The 21146-nt window shown below is 36.2% G+C and overlaps 1 protein-coding gene across 2 annotated transcripts in view; it reads left to right on the top strand.

Moving 5' to 3' along the window:
- EXT2 (exostosin glycosyltransferase 2) overlaps positions 1-21146 on the top strand; it is a 71936-nt gene that overhangs the window by 25265 nt on the left and 25525 nt on the right. For both annotated transcript variants that reach the window (XM_021533226.3, XM_021533227.3), the window contains 2 exons: positions 8088-8219; positions 16683-16872. In XM_021533226.3, the coding sequence (XP_021388901.1) occupies positions 8088-8219; positions 16683-16872 (322 nt within the window). The remainder of the gene's footprint in view (positions 1-8087; positions 8220-16682; positions 16873-21146) is intronic.

Genomic DNA, 21146 nt, shown 5'->3' with positions numbered 1-21146 from the left:
AAGGAATAACGGAAATCTGTATTTTTAGGGTAAAGATAATGCAGTATTACAAAATTATATAAAAACTGCCATTTAATGAGAGAATGAAAACTCTTTTATTGACAATACCCTCTTTTGTGTCATGTATTTAAGCAGAAGATGGCTCTTCATGAGAAGATTAAAACTTTAGAAACACTAGATCAAGAAAACCTCCAAAACCTACCACCCCTAAAACAAATCAATAAACCCCAAAGTCATGTGAAAGTGTGGAAGCAAGAGTGAAAATGTTAAGTTTAATCAATAAGCTTCTAAGAACCATTCTCATATATGCAAAGTATGTGTTGTATGTATTGTATTACTACAATTGATGTGATTCTTTTCAAAGCATCAAAGAGGAGAATCTGAGGAAGGCTGCAGTGCAAGAAGCTTAGTTTTAATATCTGAGCTTGCACTAATGTTTTCTTTTAACTCTTCTAAGAGTCAGCAAGTAGTCTCCAGCAATAAAACTGAGAGTGAGTAGAAGTGAATTATTCCCAAGTGGCTGGTATCTGAAGGGTAAGATTAGCATTTCGAACTCTGACCTCTGTCCCCTTATGAATTGGCAGCTTCAAAAAGAAAATGGAAAAAAAGAAATTTGGATAATGGAAAGATTCAGTTTTCACTCTGTTGTATATGAAGGAGGCAAATTTCGTAGCTTGTTTCATAGCTGAAATTACTGCAGCAGAGAATATTGAGCTAAAGAATTAAATCCACTTACTGCTTCACTTTTGAAGATATTGTTTTTGGAGCTGAAGTGCAATAAAAACCAACACCATGAAATGTCTGTCTAGAATCTGTCTTAAAACATTTGACTATAATTATACAAATTATTGTTTTGTTTGCTCATACTGTCTTGTAATTAAGGAATATTCCTCTATAGGCCACTCATATAATTTGTATAAGTTAAATAGATGAACTGAGGGCTTTACTTGAGAATTGTGCATAACTCAGTAACATGGAATGAAAGTTCAGAAATAATATTAAAATAATGATGTCAGATTACATTAGGAGCAAACCTTAGTTAACTGGAAACAACAGTGTGTGCCCTGCATTGTTCTACTGTTTCTTTGCAGAGGAACTTCTGGTTTAAGATTCAGATAACCCCAATGCTGAATTCTGGATTAGTCTTTATCTGAAGTGATTATGGGCCAAAACTTCAATTCCTTGCTTATCTCCATTTTTAAGCTTTAGAGGTGGCATGCTGTTACTCTAAGCACTCGTTATGTACTGTCTACACTACTTTTCCTGAATAGGTCTGCAGTGAGAAACAGATGCAACACTGCCAGTTTAGGTTGAATTTGGAAGATGCTTTTAATCTGATATTCTATAAGAACATGAAAATCAGAAAATTTTTCAGTTTTAGTCAAGTTAGCATGATTTTACCAGTATTTAATTGATTTAATGGCCTAGTTTTTAAAATTCCTACATAGTCCATGTATGGGGACAAGAAACTAATTTTTACTTTCAGACTGCAATTTCTAAAGAGTTTACCTCCAGTTTAAGGTAATTGTACTGGCACCCCAAAAGAGAGAACATTTCAGAGCACAACTCTCTTACTGATATTTATAGGCTGAAACACAAGTTGTTTTTGAAAAATGTAACCTAGATTTTTGTAGCATAGATTTGCATTTCAAATCTTCATGCCTCTCTGGGAAAAGTGAGACTACTTCAGGTCACTATTGAAAACAGAGCTTTAAGGGGAAGAAGGACTGTGATCTACAGCTAGTCACTTATTTTATCCTCTCATGATCCATTACTAAGAATGGATTTATTGGAAATTATTTTAATAACTAGATTTCTAAATTTGTCTGAATAGCCCTATTTTTCCTGAATGATTACAAAGAGAATGAGCCAGCCAGCCTTAGGTGTGTTGAATGTGATTGAGTGGTCCACCAAGGGTCCTAAACTAATCAAGCATTTTTTTTTTTAATCTCAAAATGTTACCATTTTCTAGAAACATCTTAATACTGTTTAATTCTTAATCATATAAAGTCTTCTGAGTCTTTTTTGTAAGTCTGTATTAAAAACCTAAACATATCACTGGTTTTAGCTGATACAAGCTGGTATCATCTTTGCTGGAGAACTGCATACTAAAAGTAGTATGTATGATCAGCAAGGAAACTGTTGGAACAGGGAAACAGATGTAGGAACAATAAAACTGTACTGAAAGAGGGTGCAGATTACAATTTATAAGCAGAAAAATGTGGGAACTTGGGGCTATAAGTTCCTCAGTCTAAACCCAAAATTTATCTTGGGAAACTTTTTCTAAAATGCATATTGCTCCAAGAGAGTAACTTTCCTTCTCTTCAGTTGTTTTTTGCAGGGAAGGTCAGTAGGGCTCTTGAAAGCTCAGGTTTGCTATCTGTCTGTTGCATAACATCAGCTATATTTGTATGCATCTTGAGTATAGGGCAAACATACAAAAATTCAATTTATCTTGAACCTCAGTAGCCCATTTATTCCTACTGCCCAGTGGAAATAGTTTGGGGGGAGGGGAGGTTGCCTGGGACCAATCTGAGTAGTTTATTCACTGGTAAATAACATGCTATATGTCTCAGTAACTTAGAAACTTGATTATATTACAATAAGACATAAAACTTTAGCAGGCCTTCATGGATGCACTTCCATGTCCAGAGCTGTCAGATGCACACCTGAGCTGTAGATATTTACTGTAATATCTTTTGTATCCCTGTTGATACAAAAGGGTTACTGCAGTCAGTTACTTCAGTTACTTAGCTAAATATTGTATTAATTTAAAGTTTCTATATACATATAAAAAGAGAAGAAAAAGTTATTGGGATTTTTTGCTATTCTTCTATCCATCCCAAAATTTGAAAGGTTTAGAATGGTTAAGCGTCACAACATCTCTGAGGTCAGTATTACACACGCTGCTGAGAGGCTGAAGTAGAAGCAAGAATGCCAATAAATAATAAATGCCAAACTTTTTATCTGTACATTAGTAACAGAGCCAGGATTAAAAGTAAGATCACCAAGTTTCCAGGCCAGTGCTGTTGCAGCAGGTAGGGCACACTTTTTTTTTTTTGATAGACTTCTCTAATCCAGCTGGGAATAAAAGCTAGGAACACCAAGAGCCATTAAGAAGGGAAAGCATTTAAGTAGAGTCACCATAGGTGGTGTGAAAATGGTTGTATTTCAAGGTCTTGTAAACCCTTTCATGGCATTTTGGAAACACTGAACTGCTGCAGTGGGGCAGAATCTCACAGCATCATGGCGCCTGACCTACAAGTTGAGAAGAGTGGTGGTTTATGGGCAGTTAAATTTTACTACTCTTTTGCGAATTTTTTTTCCTTTCTTGCTACTTTCACGGACTCACACCAAATCATGTGCTGTGAAAAGACAGAAGGCTAGAAAGTTCCTTTTGTGGACTGTTTTCCCCTTGGTCTAAATGTTACAGAAGGTAGTCCTTTCCTTACCTTATGCCCAGTTGTTTGTTTTTTTTTCACAAACCAATCAAAAGATTTACATTGATCTGTCTTGCACTCCACACCAGGGCACCATTAATGGCATTAGCACTAGAACTTATAAACATTATATGAATAGACTTTGTAGCCTGATGCTATGTTGGCTTGTAAAGAGCTTATAAAGAGATGCTAGGCCCCCAAGTGTGTTTATTTCTAAGGAAAAAAACACCTTACCTAAATAAATGTTACTTTCTATAAGTAGGCTGCCCTATTGTTGTGTGCTGCTGCCTGTTGTCTGGTATGAAAATAAGTGCAAATTCTCCCTCCCAAGCTCTTGCCTGTTCTGGTATGTATTGAATGAATATTGTCATTTTAGTTTCTTTGTAGCCTGATTGAACTAAATCCTGGAACTGAAAACAAGTGGAATTGAACTTTTGGGTTGGATGCTTTCTTACTTGGTTTAAAGAACATCTGTCTTGCAGATATTGCTAGTCTTTCTCAATATGTGCATGTGTATTTGTAGAGATAAATTGATAACACTACATTATGTTAAGAAATTTTGGCCTTCACAGGAAGTGATGGGTTTTCACAGCTAATCTATGAGGATGCAGCAGTTGGAAGTGGGGCAGGAGGAAGAAAGAAAGGAAGGGCATCAACAACAACTTAGAACTACTTACTGGCATGCCCATGTTTGTAAACTTACTCTGCAGCACTCACTGCTTGGCGAGAGGAGTGAATTTGGTCTCCAATTCCTTCAGTCTTTAACTTCCATAATTAACTTGTCATGGCTTTGTTAACTTTACTGCTGAAATTGAATTCAGATGAACTAATTTCATGGGCAATCTATTGTATAATGAGAGCTTCCAGTCACTTCCAACCCACTGGGCAACCCAATAATATAATGTATTTCTCACTGTCAGTCAATCATACAGTGTGCTAGATTTGACTCTTCAAAGCATTGGTAAAACTGTTTTCAAAAGTAATGTTTTTCTGTCTTTTATTTTGGATCTATCCTAGATTTTCTATGTATTCAGAAATTTAGAAAGAGAAGAGACATTGTATTTCTTCTTTCTGTTTTCAATTCCTTGTAAGCCATTGAGGTTAATGTACATTGATCTGTGTTGTCTTGGCAAACAAAGTACATGTTTGATCTCTATCAACCACCTAGGTTGCCCATGGCCTAAGCAATATTTAGGTGTATACAAAGCTAGCTTTCTGTACAAGTCTGTGGTCTATATGGTGTGTTTCCCTAGAAAAATCTGGAAACCTCATCAAGCAGGCTTCTAGAGTACTAGAAGCTAATTTCAGTTCAGGTTGAAAGGAGGAGTCTGACTTTATCATAGTTGTAGACTATGTAGATGATCAATTTTGTGTGAAAGCCAAGGTCTGGACTTAGGGATTGTTTATTTCAAGATCCTGAAAATGTTCATGTAGCTCTAATTAGTGCATTACAATTGCCACACCTTAAAAACATTCCTTAGTGTAGTAAAGTTACTCTTGAGTTTTCTGGATTCATAGATAGAAAAAAGAGGAACAGAGAGCTCAGTAAAGCTATGTAAGAATAATAAGAAAGTTGGCATAGGAGTCTGGAACAGAAACCTTTTTCTTTTGTTGTTGTTACTCTCTCCTGCATCACAAATGTGTTCATGGGATTTCTATCTCCTCTGTTTCTTACATTCCAACATAAGCTTTTCAACCTCACCAAGTAGAGTAGAAAAGAGATTTCAAATGGAATCAACATACATCTTCCCAATAGAAAACTTTCCCAAAATATTTAGTAACTCAGCATGCAGAGCAGCAGACACTAGCAAGCTATGTTAATCAATTCTGCTTTATAAAAGCAAACAAGGTGGGGAGGAAGTAATGAGACCCTGAAACATCTGTTTGGGGACTTCAAATCCCCTTAGAAGGTTTTGAGTTCTGCCTTAAAGAAACACAACTCAAAAAATATTACAACCAACTGTGGGAACATTTTATGGCTCTCTACAAAAAATTAATTACATAAATATTAGTCTATAAAACATAAATTCCCTCTGCCCTCTTCTCCAGATTTCCTTCTGGTATAAAGGTGTAATCTTCCCTGACATTACAAGTGTTCTTTAAACAAAGAGAAGCTAGATCAGATCCATCCTAGTTTTGCTGAAGGAAGAAAACCATCTTTGATTTTTATGAAGCTAGATCATAACAGATATTATGGTATTAATAAACAATCTTAGAACATTCTAGGAATGCTGTAATTTAATATCAGTGGAATACATAATCCTGTATTACATACCATTAATAGTTACTTAATTGCTTATAAAGTTGTATTTTAAAAGCATACATGAAACTACATAAAATAGTTTCTCCTTCCTACTTAGTGCTGCTTGCAGCAATTGTTCTAAACTGTTGTCTATCATGAAAATAAATTTTGGAATAGTTTTTATTTAGCATACTTTAGAAGTTAGCTGTTGTAGTCCATTTCAATTCTTAATCTGCTTCTGGTTTTCTTTTTAAATAGTTTGCTGGTTTTGAGAGTATATTTTTCTTAAGGGATAGGACATGGGGGAAGAAAACTAATGCTTTTCCTTAGCATGTAGTGTTTGCTTTATTATCTTTTTTACCTATTCTTAACTGTTTATCTAATTCTTCTGCTTTTACACTTGAATGTGGTAGTAATTTTGTTCCGTGTTCTTGGTAATCAGCCTGTTGTCCAGCTGTTAAGTCCTATCAGGAAGAGAAATAAGGAGAGGGAAGTGATTCTATTCTAAACTGAAGTGGCTTTGCACTCTCTCTGGATGACAAGCTCCAGAGTAGTGTCATTTTGGACATACCCATCACTTTCTGCAGTAAAATTTTGCAATAGCCTGGAATAGTCAGAGTTACAACTGTTCGCACAGTAAACGTAGCGCTTCAGAGAGAAATAACCTCTTTCCTAGTTTGCTTTTTAAATTGTAACATGGATTTTGTTGCAGAAATATTCTGCAGAATCTGTTTTACAGATTTTTTTAATTTATTTTTTTTTACTCACAGAGTAGAGTTTTTGGGCTGGTGGTTCAGCAACTAGTCTGTAGTTCTAAACCCCATAGTTTACATTCAGAGTAAAGTACAGGGTAGCATAAACATGAATATGTGCAAGTTTGTGCTTATAATATTTCCTCTATACTGTTATTTAGTCTAGGAGTATCGAAAAGGAAGGGTAAATGCAGGAATCATGTGTGTCTTCTGTTAAAAAGTACTGACCTGCAGAGTGAGATCTGTTGGCATTTGTTAAAAACAGATAAACAAGAATTATTTTTGGTTCATCCTAAGATCTGTACCTCCAGAAACTTGGTATTCCTTCAGTAATTAAATAATGTAATTAATACAGTAACTAAAAAAGATAAATAAAATTATTTAATATTTTCATAGCATGTTATTAAAACTGTGTGTAGAGCCTTTTTGCTATTTAGGAAATCTGTAGCAAGAGTAAAATAGCACTTGCCCAAATCTGAGTATTGTCTTCAGCTGTGTCCTGACTCTGAAAACTTCTAAAGGTCCTAAGGAATGAAAAAATGCATTTGTTTTAATTGCTCTACCTTCTGGATGCAAACACATTATATAAGAGTTAATTACTCTTATAGCTGGTAATTAAACATAGGGAGATTGCAAATGAAATTAATTTCTGGAGAGTACAATGTGCTGCAGTTTACTGAAGAAAAGTAAGGTTGAAAAAAGTCATATCTTTTGGGCCAGAACTCTTGAACTGTGTAGTTTGGTAAAGCATGTTTCCTTCTGGGTTGCATGGGGACCTACAGGATTATTTGATAGTTCTAGGGAATGAAAAAGTATGTTTATATCTCTTAACAGAAAGTCAGATAAGTCAGCATTTTCATTTCCAAACCCCTCCTTTTCTTCGGTAATTAAAGTCTGACACAAAAACTGGGACAAGATGAAAACTATGGGACCTTAATTTTGGAACAACTCATCTGTGAAATTCAGAGCACTTGTGTATAACAACCTCATGCTTCATTTCAGCAGTTTTACACTGTGCTAGAAATTAGCCTGGATTTATGATTGTAATAAATTGGCATGTACATGTACTTTTATGTGAAAATCATAATAATTTAATTGTATAAATAATATTAGGTTTCTTGGAACACTTGGGAAGCTATTAGTCTGGTAGGGTTCCTGAATACTGAAATTCTCTATCATGATCAAGTGTCTCTAATATTGATGTTAAAAATGACTTCTAAGTTCTGCCTTTCAGGCAGAATGCTTTTATTTGACTATTTAACTTCACTGTGGATTCCTTTGCCTTAGAAAAAATGGAGTATAGCAGTAATTTATTTTGTTCAATGGTCAAACTGCTTTTGACATTTTTCAGGATGAAAACATATGATCTAAGTGTGAAAATACTTGATTCCTTCAAATATTTTTATTCTGTTTAACCACTTGCAGAATAATGCTGCTGCTTCTTTTTATTGGCTGTGAGTCCTTTTAAGGGGTGGAGTTGAGTTTGAAGCCTTCAGGCATTATGGAAATACTCTATCTACAATAAACATGCCTCCTAATTTAATTTCCACCTGATATGTAGACTGCATGGAACAGATTGTGCATGGCAAGCCAAAATTGGCTATTAAGCACTGGATCTGTGCAATGTGAAAGTGAATTTTATTCTCTTTACAGGCAAGGTGGTTCTGGGAAGCATATTTTCGATCAATGAAAGCAATTGCTCTCGCTACTCTTCAGATTATCAATGATAGAATTTACCCATATGCTGCCATTTCTTATGAAGAATGGAATGATCCCCCAGCTGTGGTAAGTAAATTCATTTGATTTACTCATAAAATAAATTGTGGTTTTGTTTTATTTCTTTTCCTCATATAAGAGGTATGTGCTATGAAATTTGGTAATAATTCTGTGTCTGAGTTTGTGTGTGTATGCGTTCTGCTGGTAACTTGCACAGATGAAGCTAATATATTTTATGACAGCTGGCAAAATAACTAGCAGTTTGTTTTATGTCCTGGCACTAAGATGAGAACTTTTAACTTTTGCTATTGCACACATTAAATTGCTTCCTTGTTTATATATTTATTTATTTTTCCTTGACGCACACACACACACACACACACACACACACACACTTTTTTTCTATTTTATTCAGGGAGAGTTTGGGGCACTGTATATATTTGGACACAGTCTATGTGATGCAGAGAAAACAGTGGAAATACTGAAGATCTCAAAAAATCTGCAATGATTTTTCTTTTAATTCTGTTGAAGTGGATAATTATTCTTATCCTACAATTTTCTCTATGTTATTACTTAACAGTTTCTCTTATACAGGAACAGATGATCAAAGTTTTACTGAATTTTTTTTGCCTGTTCTTGGTTTAATTTAAAGTTTCACTGGTTGAACTGACTTCTGTTAAGAAAAAACAGTGCAGTATTAATTAACCTCCTGCACCAAGCAGCTGGTTCTGATTTTTTTACTATATAAAAGCCTGTAGATGATTTTCACTAATAATCAGTTAATTTTCTCTGTGTCAAAATATAAAAAATAGTTTTGTTTTACTAATAAAACCAAACTTGTTAATTGTCTTGCTTTATGATAGTTTAGAGAAAGAAAGCTGGGTAGGAGTAGAGTGTGTTTTACTTTAAACTCTTCAGACCCATGTAGTGTGAACAGTTGGTGATGAAGAGTTAGAAGCTCATTGCTGTGCTTCAGAAGCTGTGTTTCCATTGCCAAGCCAAAGACATTAATAATCTCCTCTTGTCATTTCTTGGAGAGGAAATGTAGCCCTGGTCAGCATATGAGGAAGAAATTAATCTGCACAAGTGTGTACTCCCCAAGAAGGGTATCAGAATATCGTAACACCTTTACAATTATGGTAGCAGAACCAAACACCTTTAAACACACTTAGTGAAATGCAGAAAATGCTTTAAGGATTACTCAGTCTTTAAAGGGAACCTAAAAACATCTCCTGGATTCTACCCTATACTTTTTTTTTTTTTTTAATAAATGCACTTATCAGAGTTTCAAAGTTGTCTGGTTTTTGGCCAGTAATAATCCATTTGAGCCTGCATCTCATCTAACTCCTGCCTAATATCCACTCATAGCACTGTTATAGTTTCTAGTCAGCCTGGATGAAACATTATAGTTGGCAGGACTTAAATATGTATGTTTGAGGCAGCAGAAAATGGCAGCTGTATCCTCTAACTTTGATAAGAAGGCAAAGTAACTAATGTCCTTTTTGTTTACAAGAAAATTGCTATATTCTTCTGTAAATAAACTCATGACTGAAGCTTTTAAAGAAAGTAATTTCAGGTCAGTCTCAGGGCTGATACAGTTAATTGTTAAAATTAGCACCTGTGAATTAACATTAATACCACAGTGAAAAGTGTAACTGTCATAAATTCTTATGTTACTGGCCAGAACTAACCTCCAGAACTTGCCATGTGTATTCTGCCTTCAAACTCAGCCAAGTGCAGCCAGTTTCTTTAGCTGTGCTTGTTGTTCCTGTGGTGATGGAAGAGTAGGGATTAAGTGCAATGCTCTTCTGAACACTTGTTCCTGTTATGTGGTTTCTGTAGGAACAGAAAGGTGCAGAAAGTGTGTGTAGAAGCTGTAGGCACATTAACAAGAGGTGCAGAGGTGCAATCACTACTTTAAGTGGTAAGCTTACTGAAATTAGCCAGAAATTTCTTTAATCAGTACAAGGCTGTTCATAGAGCTCAGATCCCTACGCTCCCAATCGTGAGGTTTTGAAAATGAGAGCACAGATTTGCCCATGGAATATCTGTACAGGACAATGCCAGCTTTAAGGGATTTGTGAATTTACTTGCTAGGACAAATTCACCAATCTAGCAGAAAGAAGAGCTTGCTGTGCAAAATCATTATGCATTGAAGGTACTTAGAAAAAACTCTTGGCCCTGGTTTCTTATCTGTCTGCCTCCTTGGTTTAAGGTGGGGGGATTTTTTTGTGTGTGCTTATAGGGGTTAATTTTGCTTAGTAGGTCACTAGAATCCTGAGAAATAACAGAAAAAGTTTGCTAAAATGTCCTGGTTACTAATTGTTGTGCTGTTCAATTGTTACAACTGCTTCAGGTGTTAGACAAAGCAGTGTAACCATTATTTCTACTTTGACAATTAGAATGGTTTGTAACTCTCCAAGGTGTACATTATACTTTGAATTTTGTTGAAGAATTGTAGCTTCATGTGTTTGCTTCCAGAATTAGATTCATACCCAAAGAAGCAGTCCTACACTCTTCTACAGTTGGGTCACAGTTTACTCTTTCATATGCAACCTTTTTTTTTTATATATATTTCTATTTCACTTGTGGTGAATTAGCCAAAATAATGTTCCTTATATAAAACTTAGCAGGCAAGAGAAAAAGGAAAGAGTGGGGGTGTGGGTAAGGGAGGGACTGGGTGGCTTGAAGGCTGCTTTTCTTGGCATTAGTTTGACTTATATTGGCTCAAAATATTAGTAAGACTGTTGCCTGAGTATCTTCACCAGTGTCAATCCAGCAGTGGTACAGGAGAGTGTTTTTCCAGGCGGGAATATACAGTGGGCAGAAGATAAATGCATATACAGTTAATTCCATACTTAGTACATTGCACAGGGGAAGCGGTCCAAGCAGTTTTATGGGTTTTATGGGCTGATAGAGGACTGTTGGCCTTTCTCAAGCAAAAAAAAAAAAAAAGTAATGAAGTGGATTATTTTTCTACTTATTCACTATCCTATTGAGGAAATGGAAGCCTAGTAGCATATAATATGCTAATATGTTGTGGAATAATACTTTGAATAAAAATGTGTTACAACATATTTTATCCTTTTAATGAAGAGGAGCAAATGATACTTTTGGGATCTGAAATTCTTGAGCCCTTTGTGTCTCAGACAGTTTTTGGATGCAGGCGTGGAAGTTTAATGCCTTTTGTATTTTTTGGCCCAACCATTATCCATTAGGCAGAAGCAATCAGTTACGTCCAAGTAAGCCAGAAAAAAAGTGATTCTATGGTGTGCATTTTAATGGTTACTAGTTTGAGCTGGATTAGAAATAATGACTTGGGCTTGAGATGTGATCTGTTACCTTCAATTGAGTATTTTGTTATGCTCTAATAGAGGTAAATTACTTCCTCACTTGTGCTTTGCTGTCAATTACTAAAATTCTCCTCTTTGCCATATACCTCACTAATATGTATGGGTTTCTGAAAAATGAGTAAGGTTTTTTTCAGAATTCTTCAGCTGCTTTGTTGAAATTCTTTCAAGCCTGTTTATAATGTAGACCTATGAAACATTAGATGGTTTTTTTGTCAGGGGCTGCTTTTGAGCTCTGACCTTGGATGATACAGACCAGAGCTTAATAATCACTTGAGAATATCAGTATGTGAACAATAAACATACCAGATTTCATTTCTTCCAGTGAGGCAGAAAACAGCACCATCATTTGGTGTAAGCTAAAATAGCCGAATTATCTTGGTGCCCAGAATGCCATTCATTTACCAAAGCTTAAGTAGTCCTCAGTCTACAGTTAATGCTACTCTTATAACTGTGCTTCCCTCCTAGTACCATTTGTCATCTCCAAAGCATTAAGCAAATATTAGCATACACTTTTTTATCTACCTGTAAATGAGAACAAGCTAGCACTTTTCTGGGCAGTGCATATCTGGGTTTTTTCCATTGAACAAGATTAGATTTCTGTTTCTGCTGTATTTTCCAGCTACTCGTGTGATGGTTTCAATCAGCTGGATCAAATTTTGCTTTATTTGTTAGAAGATAGGGATTTTTTAAAATACTAAATAAATTTCAGTTTATTGATGAGTTTTTTTGGTATTAATATTATGGACTGGTTGAATATGCCACATGTATTCAGATGTAAACATTGGTATTTTTATGTGAGCGCGAAACACGATTTAGCAGTTGGTTCTTTAATTTACCTGCCCAGAGTTAGGATACTTTTCTTACACAGTGGATTATTCTACACTGGATAGAAGTTCCTGTCTGTCTTGTGGCTAATTTTTTATGTAAGGAGGGTTTAAGACCTTCATTAAAACATGAAATGATGGCCATGCAACTTTGTTTGTAATTCTGTTGTGTGTAACCACTTTGGTTGGCTCTGGACAAGTAGGGAGGGTTAATTCCTTTGGGTTTGCCCTGTGACCACTTGAGGATGGGAAGCATGATGAAATACTTTCTCAAAGTATTGAATTGAAACTTACCATAAATAATTGGAGAAAAACAGAATAAATCAAGGCTTTTTTTGGTCTGGTAATTCATAATTGAAACCATGTTGAAGTTAGATTGATTTAAAGAACAACCCAGCTGAAAAAGCCTTAACCACAGTGGCAAGGGATATATCTCTGTTTTGCTTAGATGTATAGGACTGGTCAACTACTAAGTTCAGTACACTGCTGTCCTAACCTCTGTGTTTTAAAAAAACAGTGATTTGTTGTTCAGACTATGTGTTCTCAGTAATAGGTAGTTTACAGCAAGCAGGCTAGGTGTTGAAAATAAAATACACAGGTGGGAAAGCTCACTGTCTTGTTCATGGGAGCAGTGAAATTTTATTCTTCTTAAGTGCTGTTGCTGAGTTTTCCCTCTAAATGATAGCTGGGAACTTCAGTTCTTGATTCTTCTTTAATATGGAACATCTTACACAGCATTGTTTTCCCACAGACCATTCTGTGATGTAGTTTCTAATGTGTCTACTGTTCCTTTCTTCAAGTTTCTTTCAATGGTGAACAGCCAGTTAAGAAGTTTTGGGACAGGACCAAGTCTTCATTACCTTTGATGTTTTACCAATATCTCTGAGGTTCTACAGAATTTAAATATTAAGATTGTCCATTTCTCAGTCCAGTTATTTTCACTGATGTAGTGAAGCTCCCACCTGTCTCCCTTCTGTACCCTGCTAAGAAAGGTCTGTTATAAGCTTCCCTGCTAAGTTGAACCTGAAGACTCTTCGTCAAATCCAGCCTGAAGCCTGTCACATCATGAGAATTCAGGTCTCTTGATACATCAACCTTAATATATTTATTTTTCCTAAAGTAGCATCAGATTCTTTTTAATGACCGAAAGCGAGGTCAATATTTGATCAAGCTATAGTAAAAGAAGGTGCCTTGTTTCTAAGGCATTATCACACATGTACACTTGTAGAAAGCATGTACAGGACAGTCTGAATCCTTATGTATATACATATACATTCCTGACTTTTCCCCTCTTCCAACTTCAGGCCATTCCCACTCACAATCCACTACTTTGGATTTTCATATGAACTGCAAAGAGCTGTCAGACAGCTGAGACTTAAGTGACACGAAATTACTCTTAGGAAACTAACTTTTCAATTTGATCCTTTTTGCCCATAAAAATGATTCACAGCAAGTAACCTATTAATCTTGGATTAATTATCCTGGCTCTTCTAATGATATTAGCTGGGAGGGTGATAGTGAAGGGTTGTCTTATCCATAGCTGAGTGTCAGCACTTTGTCAAAGAAAGGTGATGGATGATCAATGTACTGTTGCTGTTTGCTCTCCTCTCTGAAGTGAAAGTTCCTGTGAATTTCCATCAAGAATGTTAATAAAGATGGGAATGGAGTAAATGTGCCTTCATCACTTGCTTGCTTGAGCAGTGACTGGGAGAATCCATCCCTATGCCATTAGCCATTTCATGCTTTGCTGCCATAATGGAGATTTAATTAGGTTGCTGTTGTATTAATTGCCTGTATGGTTTGCTTTTCCCAAGCAGAAATCTGGAAGACTTTAGCAAATTATGGAGGCTTGAATTTGCCTGATTTCCTGCAGAAAGTGGGGTCAATAGGTCTCAGACTGTAGACACACTCTTCAGGCAGGCAGCAGGGGGTTGGCTCTTAATGGCACTTGAGAGATGTTTAATTGCCTTTTTGAAATGTTTTTCTCAAATGAGAGGCATGGTTCTCCCATCCATTAGTGTGTGTCTACAGGCTTTTCTCTCCCTCCATCATCATCATCAGTAGGTGCAGAAGGAAAACCTCCTTAAAAGTTGCCTTATTTTTCCTAAGTTATGACCAGCAGGGGAGAATTTTCATGCCTTTCTGAAAGTAGTAGAAGTTGGGATTTAAGGAATTTACCTAAAATTTAAGTTTGTAGGAAGAAATCCATGACCATTTTAGGTACATATGCATATACTTGCACACATATGCATGATATATTTCTTTCTGTAAGTACCTAAAATAGTCTTAGATTATGGAAAAGAACTAATGCTTTTCAAAATATATTATAGCAAGCAATTTGTTAGGAGGTGCTGTGGACAGAGAGAAAACATTTCTAGAAAAACTTCAAATGGGAGCCATTAATACAGGTAGCAATTCTCACCCGTAAGTAATAAATAGAACATTGTCTGCAGATGGCTCTACCAGTTATTTCTTATTGTAGGACAGAAACATAATATTTTCTTGGCACTCTGATTATGATGTTAAACCTCTGTTTCAAGTATTAATGAAAAGAGGTTTCTGAGAGTTGTGTTAAGAAGCTGCTTGACATTACCAGGTCATTTGGATAATAACAGTCTTGGGGTGGGGGTTGCGTGGAAGCAAGTTGCAGTAAAGCTTTAATGAGGTGGCTTATGCTCTGGTAGCATTTAGATTGTGATTTGCTGTAGGAATTATTGAAGCTACAGCAAAATCAGAGGGCTGTCCCCATCTGCCACTAGTCATCTTGTACAACTAGCAAAGTATGTACAAAAGCTTTAATTTTAGAAAATGTAATAATCTGAAAGCAGTTTTTATCTGCACATATCAGTTGCTGAAGCAATAGATGTATATTTTCTGAATTACTGAGTGTGCTTTTACAGGTAGCCATGTCCCTTTCATGAACCAAAGTTCCACATTGTACCATTACTGTTTCTGTATTATCCTATTATTCCTCTTGGGTAAAAACTAGAACTTTGTGTTTTCCATTAGGATCCTCACAAACGTTTAAGATTAATGCTGCTTTTACCAGACCTGATAAAGTGTGTGTAGCTGAAGGCCAGTCTGTCTTTTCAACTATTTCAGGAAGTCTACTAAAACATATTACTCCTACTGACAGGTCCTTGCCTGGAACATATTCCTAGACCATCCTGGTCAAAAGAGTGTGCCAATGCTGTGCTTAACTTTTCTGCCTCCCATATTTATCCCCTCTTCAGTTTTGATTTGTTCATAGAAGGAAATCACATTCACATTATATTTTTTTTTCTTCTTTACCAAAATGTTGTGATGTCTTTCAGTAAATAGGCTCTTTATCCTCCTCATCCTTGAAGTCATTGTAGGTAGAGATGTCTAACCATTAAAAACGAGGAAGTTGATTGTTGGGTGTATAAAGTTAACCAAAGACTAAATTGGGTGACAGAAAATTTCAGTTTACTACCTACAAATATGACCTTGTAACTCTGAGTCTGTAAAACTTACTTTACTCCTGTTACAAGCAGGCTTATGGTATGAGTTTAGCTGGAGAATTTCACAGTATTTCTGTAAACTACCAGCAGTTGCTAACCTCTTATGAGCATTCAGAGTTTTACAGGCTAGGATTCAAAACTTCCTTGCAAAACAGCATCACTCAGTTTCTGCTTTCGCAACTCCCCTTTTCACCTTGTCCCAAAGGGTTTGGTTTTTCCCTTTGCTTCTCTGTCCGAGCCCTGCTTGGAATGTCAGTTGGAATGGAAAATTTGAGACTAAAATGCTGGTGTTTTCATTCTTGTCAAATGGTCCCTTCACTGCTTCCTCCCCCATGTTGTCAGCTCCAAAGGGGGTTGGCACATACGTTGTTCCTCTTTGTAACTGCTTTTTCCTGTTTTGCTTGGGTGCATAGTTTGTGCCAAGTTTATGGATTTGTTCCTTTGGTTTTGTTGTCATTAACACTTTTTCACTCTGAAATTGTAGTGCTGATTAAGTTTCTCTTTGTTTATTGAGTCCTGATTATAAATGTAAATGTCTTGAAATAATGATTAGTAAATGATAATTGAACCATGCTAGCTGGACCCAATTCACCTTGGTTTTCCTTCTCCACAAATCTATCTGCCTCTTCCACTTTAGTTTTTACCTTAATCTCTATTTGGTTGCAACATTACAGACGAGAATGAAAATCTAAATAAGAAGGAGGTTGGGATAAAGGTTTAGAGAAATTGCCAAAGTCAGAATTGGAGAGTCAGCCTGCCTTATCTGAGCAAATTACAAATCTGATGGTTAGGACCTGGCTATGTGAATTGCTCCCTAGTGTGATAAATTACCTTAAACAAATTGCTTTGCTGTTTTCTTGTTTTCCTTTGCAGAAATGGAGCAGTGTGAGCAACCCACTCTTCCTTCCACTGATCCCACCTCAGTCCCAAGGTTTCACAGCCGTGGTTCTGACCTATGACCGAGTGGAGAGCCTTTTCCGAGTTATCACCGAGGTGTCTAAGGTGCCCAGTCTGTCTAAATTGTTGGTAGTCTGGAACAACCAGAACAAGAATCCGCCAGAAGGTAAAAACCCATAGGAGGGGTGGTGGAGGAAGGTGAAGCTGGGCATAATATGTTTGTTGACACCTGTTACAGAATGATCTCTCTTCTACATCATTTATATTCAAGAAATATTTCATGGTTCTTTCAAAAGAATCGCTTTGGACTTTCTGTGACAAAGTGTTTGGAAGTGAAATAAGAGAAGCCAAAGTAGATAACAAGAGCAAAAGCATACCAGTGGTTGTGCTGCTAACTTCTGAATCAAAAGTTACAAATACAACATTGCAAAAGATTTCTGTCTTTAACATATTTGGAGGGAGTAGTTAAGGAAAAGCCTATTTTTGATCAATACTTGCTTTTCTTTCTTTGTAGACAGACTTTTGTCACAGTGTATATACTGCTGCTACTGGACTGTTTCTAGAGAAAATGTGGTTCAAAGTAGTTTGAATGCTTGAAGCTGTAAAATGAGTGAATATTTTGGTTGATTGATGAAATGAAAATCTGGGGCTTTTCAGGTGTCTAAAATGGAGTTTCCATACTATCTTGTGAAAATGCTAATGCTTGCTCAGTAAGACGATAAATAAGTCCCTGTTTTAAAACATTTCTCTTTCCAACACATGTGGTGTAGTGTGCTACTCTTTGTAGTATGTGAGTGAGTCTGGTGTCATCTGCATTGTTTGTAAATTGTTTTTTAATTTGTGGTTCTTTTAAAATGGGGACTCATTCACAGGCATTTTCCCAAGTTATTTATATGTGTAGATTTTTGGAACAAGGTTTGGTTTCAAAGGTATATTAATTACTCCAGTGTGAATTCAGTGCTGTAAATCTCTCAATTATTTTCAGTAGCTGAGGTGTGCTTTGCCAGCCTGGTATACTGCTGGTATACCCTTGTGCCAGGACCTCAGTCTTAATCTGCCCAGTCCTCACATCTTGCTGTCTACATTTTCAAGCCCAAGATCCCTATCTCATGTGTTTTTTGTCCTTCTATGCAATGCCATTGTACACTCCATGGACTGCTCTGTGTCCAACCAAGTCCCCTCTTTACCATCCCCAGGCTGCCTGCCTCACGAGACCATGCTGCTCCTAATCTTTTCCCAGGTCCTCAGCTGGAAACACATGTCCTGACATTACTGAATTCTATTATGAAATCACCATGGAATCAATGGGAGGTCTTGCCCCATGTGAAGGAAGCTAGTTAGCCTTGGCCCTTGGTAATCCTCTCCAGTGCTGGACAATCCTCTCCAACACTGCTCATTTTAATTCTTATCATTCCCTAGGGTGGCTTTCTTCAAGGTGTTCAGATCCAAAAATCTAAAATCCTGAGCATTGTGTTGGGCAATTAAAGCCTCCTCTTCTCACTCTGGATTAAGTACTGTAGCTATAGTAGCTGTGTATGAGCCTGGTCCCCATATGCTGTACATATGGATCGGTCATTCTCATCTGGAAATGTGATTTTGTGGGACCAAACATGTTGCCTTCTAAGAATATCTGTTCAAAAGAAATACTGTATTGTCTTCTGTAGTGAATGAAGTATGTTGTTAGGACTCCTCACTTTATAATTCTCTTTTCAGAGGCTTCAACTGATGCTGTGTTCTACTCTTCATGGTTAGTTATTCTGCGTAGCAGCAAGATGCAACATAGAAATTAATCCCTGACCACTTGTCTCAATTGATGATCTCCTAAGAGCTTCTTAGAGCCAAGCTATTGCTACCATTCATTTGGCTCATGTGCCATTTTGGCAACTTGCAGCAGTTTGAAGCAGAGTAACTTTATGGCTTACTTTAAAAAGTGTTCTTTATTACTTCTGGGCTAAATACCTCAAGTTTAGTCATATTTTAAATGTTTTGCAGCCCTTTAGAGTAAAAATTGTTGTGTATAAATGGATAACAACAGGAATTTTCACAGTAAGCAGTTATTTCCTAAAAGCAAAAAGGCTTAGTGATATATACAGTTATGTGATCACTGAGTGTGGGTGGATTCAACCTAAATGAATTGTTTCCACATTTCCTTCAAGTAAGTCTGAGATACAGGAGAGTTGAAGCAAATAGATCATTAAAATGACATTTTCTTTTCAATCATTGTATTGATCTTGAAAATCAAAGTGTGTTCAATTTTTTTCTGCCTCTACTGCCACTAAGTCATAAACTAGTTAAAAAAAACCCCAACCTGTAGAGCTTAAAATTGTGGACTTGAGAGCACAGCTGAAACCATAAACATTTTTGTCCTTGCATTAGCCTATGAAGTGAATAACTATTTGTTTTTAGCGTCCCATGTCCCTTTATTGCTGTTATAATCATTGTAATCTCTTGGCCTATGGTTAGAGAGAGGTCAGTTTGATTAAATGAACTTGTTTTATTCCAGATCCATTCAGGGCATTCCACTTGGCTCTTCAGCCAGTCTCTCGTTCAGTCTGTCTATTAGTGATCCTAATCCTCGGACTTCAAAGCTTCTGCTGTTTATAGCCTGTTAAAGCCAGGAAGTTTCTGATGGATTAGAACAAGGAATGAGTTTGAAGTTTGTAATGTGCACCACTGTCACTGATAAAGTCTAGTTTATTACCCTACAGTAGTATCTGCACTTTTATGGCTATTCATTTTTAATTGGTTGTAGTAAAGCAGAGGTGCTTAACCTTCTAGAGCATCAATTGCTGTATTTCTTGGTCCTTTCCACGTAAGGGACATGTTTCAGTACAGAAGCAGATCTTGGCTTTTGTCACTGTAGCTCTTTGTGTCATCATTTTGTTTTGCATGTGTAAATGGGAGGGCTGGGTGAAGAACATCCAAATTGCCTTCCTTAGTGAGTATGTGTGCTAAACTGAGAATTGGGCTTAGGTTTCCTGGGATGCAGCTGGCAAAGTGCTGCACAAATGACATGTGGCCTTTTCTTTCTTTCCTCTGTCAACACCAGAAAATTATTATAACTGAAAATATCATTATTATCAAAACAATATGCTATGCATTTGCAATAGTGTCTTTATGTAATGATACTCATGACTTAGGAGGAAAACTGAATGAAAATGAAATATTCTAAAACTTGTACGGAGTATAAGATCATGGAGTCACAGGTGGTCACTGCCATCAGTAGTGCTGAGCATTCCAGATAATAGGCTGTAGCTGATCTTGGCTGCTGTGCAGTGGTAATAGGTGTGAGGAGTGTCTGGAAACAAACTCTTTTCAAACCTAAACCTCTCAGGTTGCACATCAGATGCAACTCTGATGTGATAGAAAGCTTTTGTTATGCTGGCTGATAAAAAAGGTAAGCAGGTAAGAGAGCAATGGATTAATTGAACACTTGACTGAAAAGTTTTCAACCAAATAGTGTGTAAAAATATAAAATTGGAGAACCACATGTATGTGGGCTAGATATCAGGAGTAATTTTAAGATTGTTTTTTCCTTAGTCTTAAGAGTTTTTAAGTATCATTTCTTTTAACTTATGTCTGAGAGCTCTCTGTGGAAGTCTGAACTCATGGTTCTGTGTTTTCTTTAGAATCAATGAAAAGAAACAAGATGAGTCTATGAGAAACACAGATGTCTTGTGCAAAGACAACAATGTTTTTGATGGTAAAAATATTGACTCTTATATGTGAAATAGCAGAAAGAAAATATCACATACAGTGATGATTCTAATCTGGAACCTTAAAACATTATAGAATCAGCTTATTATCTTAAGTACCTGATAAATTTAGGGATGTGATCCCTGCTATGTGTTTTTAGCTGAGTTTTGCATATTTTCTCTGCCATGCATTGTATGCAAGAAGCCCAACGGTAATGTCAGTAGGCTCATAACTCTGTGTAGAATACTAATAAAAACAGTAAAAGCCTTGAAATATTACAGGGAAAAAATCAATTTTTTTCCCTCACTCTGGATCAATTAAAAGAAACATTGTGGTCTAAGTGCCTGCTGCTGGGAATATTTTGTAGAAATCATGATTTTCTCTATCAGCCAAATATTTTTTTCCTTTCATTTGTATTTTTCTAAATTGCTAGTTCTGAAATTCAAGAAAATAGTCTATGACAGAAATTTCCATCAACATTTGTTTCAGACAAGTGAAGAAACCACTTTGTCTACCACATAAATCATATTACAATGTATAAACTCATTACTGTTAGTAAATATGCAACAAGCTACAAATCATGTGTGGTAGCTGGATTTCTTAGGTTGTTTTATACAAATGAAAAGTATATTTTAAGGAATGTGTATTTTCTGTTCAGTTGTGGATCCTGGAGCTAAGTTGCTATAAACTTCTTATGATGATACTGAAATAATAATATTTGTATTTCTATTTAATGCTGTTAAT

Source organism: Lonchura striata, chromosome 6, assembly GCF_046129695.1.
Source record: "Lonchura striata isolate bLonStr1 chromosome 6, bLonStr1.mat, whole genome shotgun sequence".
Classification (NCBI taxonomy): domain Eukaryota; kingdom Metazoa; phylum Chordata; class Aves; order Passeriformes; family Estrildidae; genus Lonchura; species Lonchura striata.
Note: the sequence above shows the minus strand (reverse complement) of the source record. Positions and strands in the feature narration are given on the sequence as shown.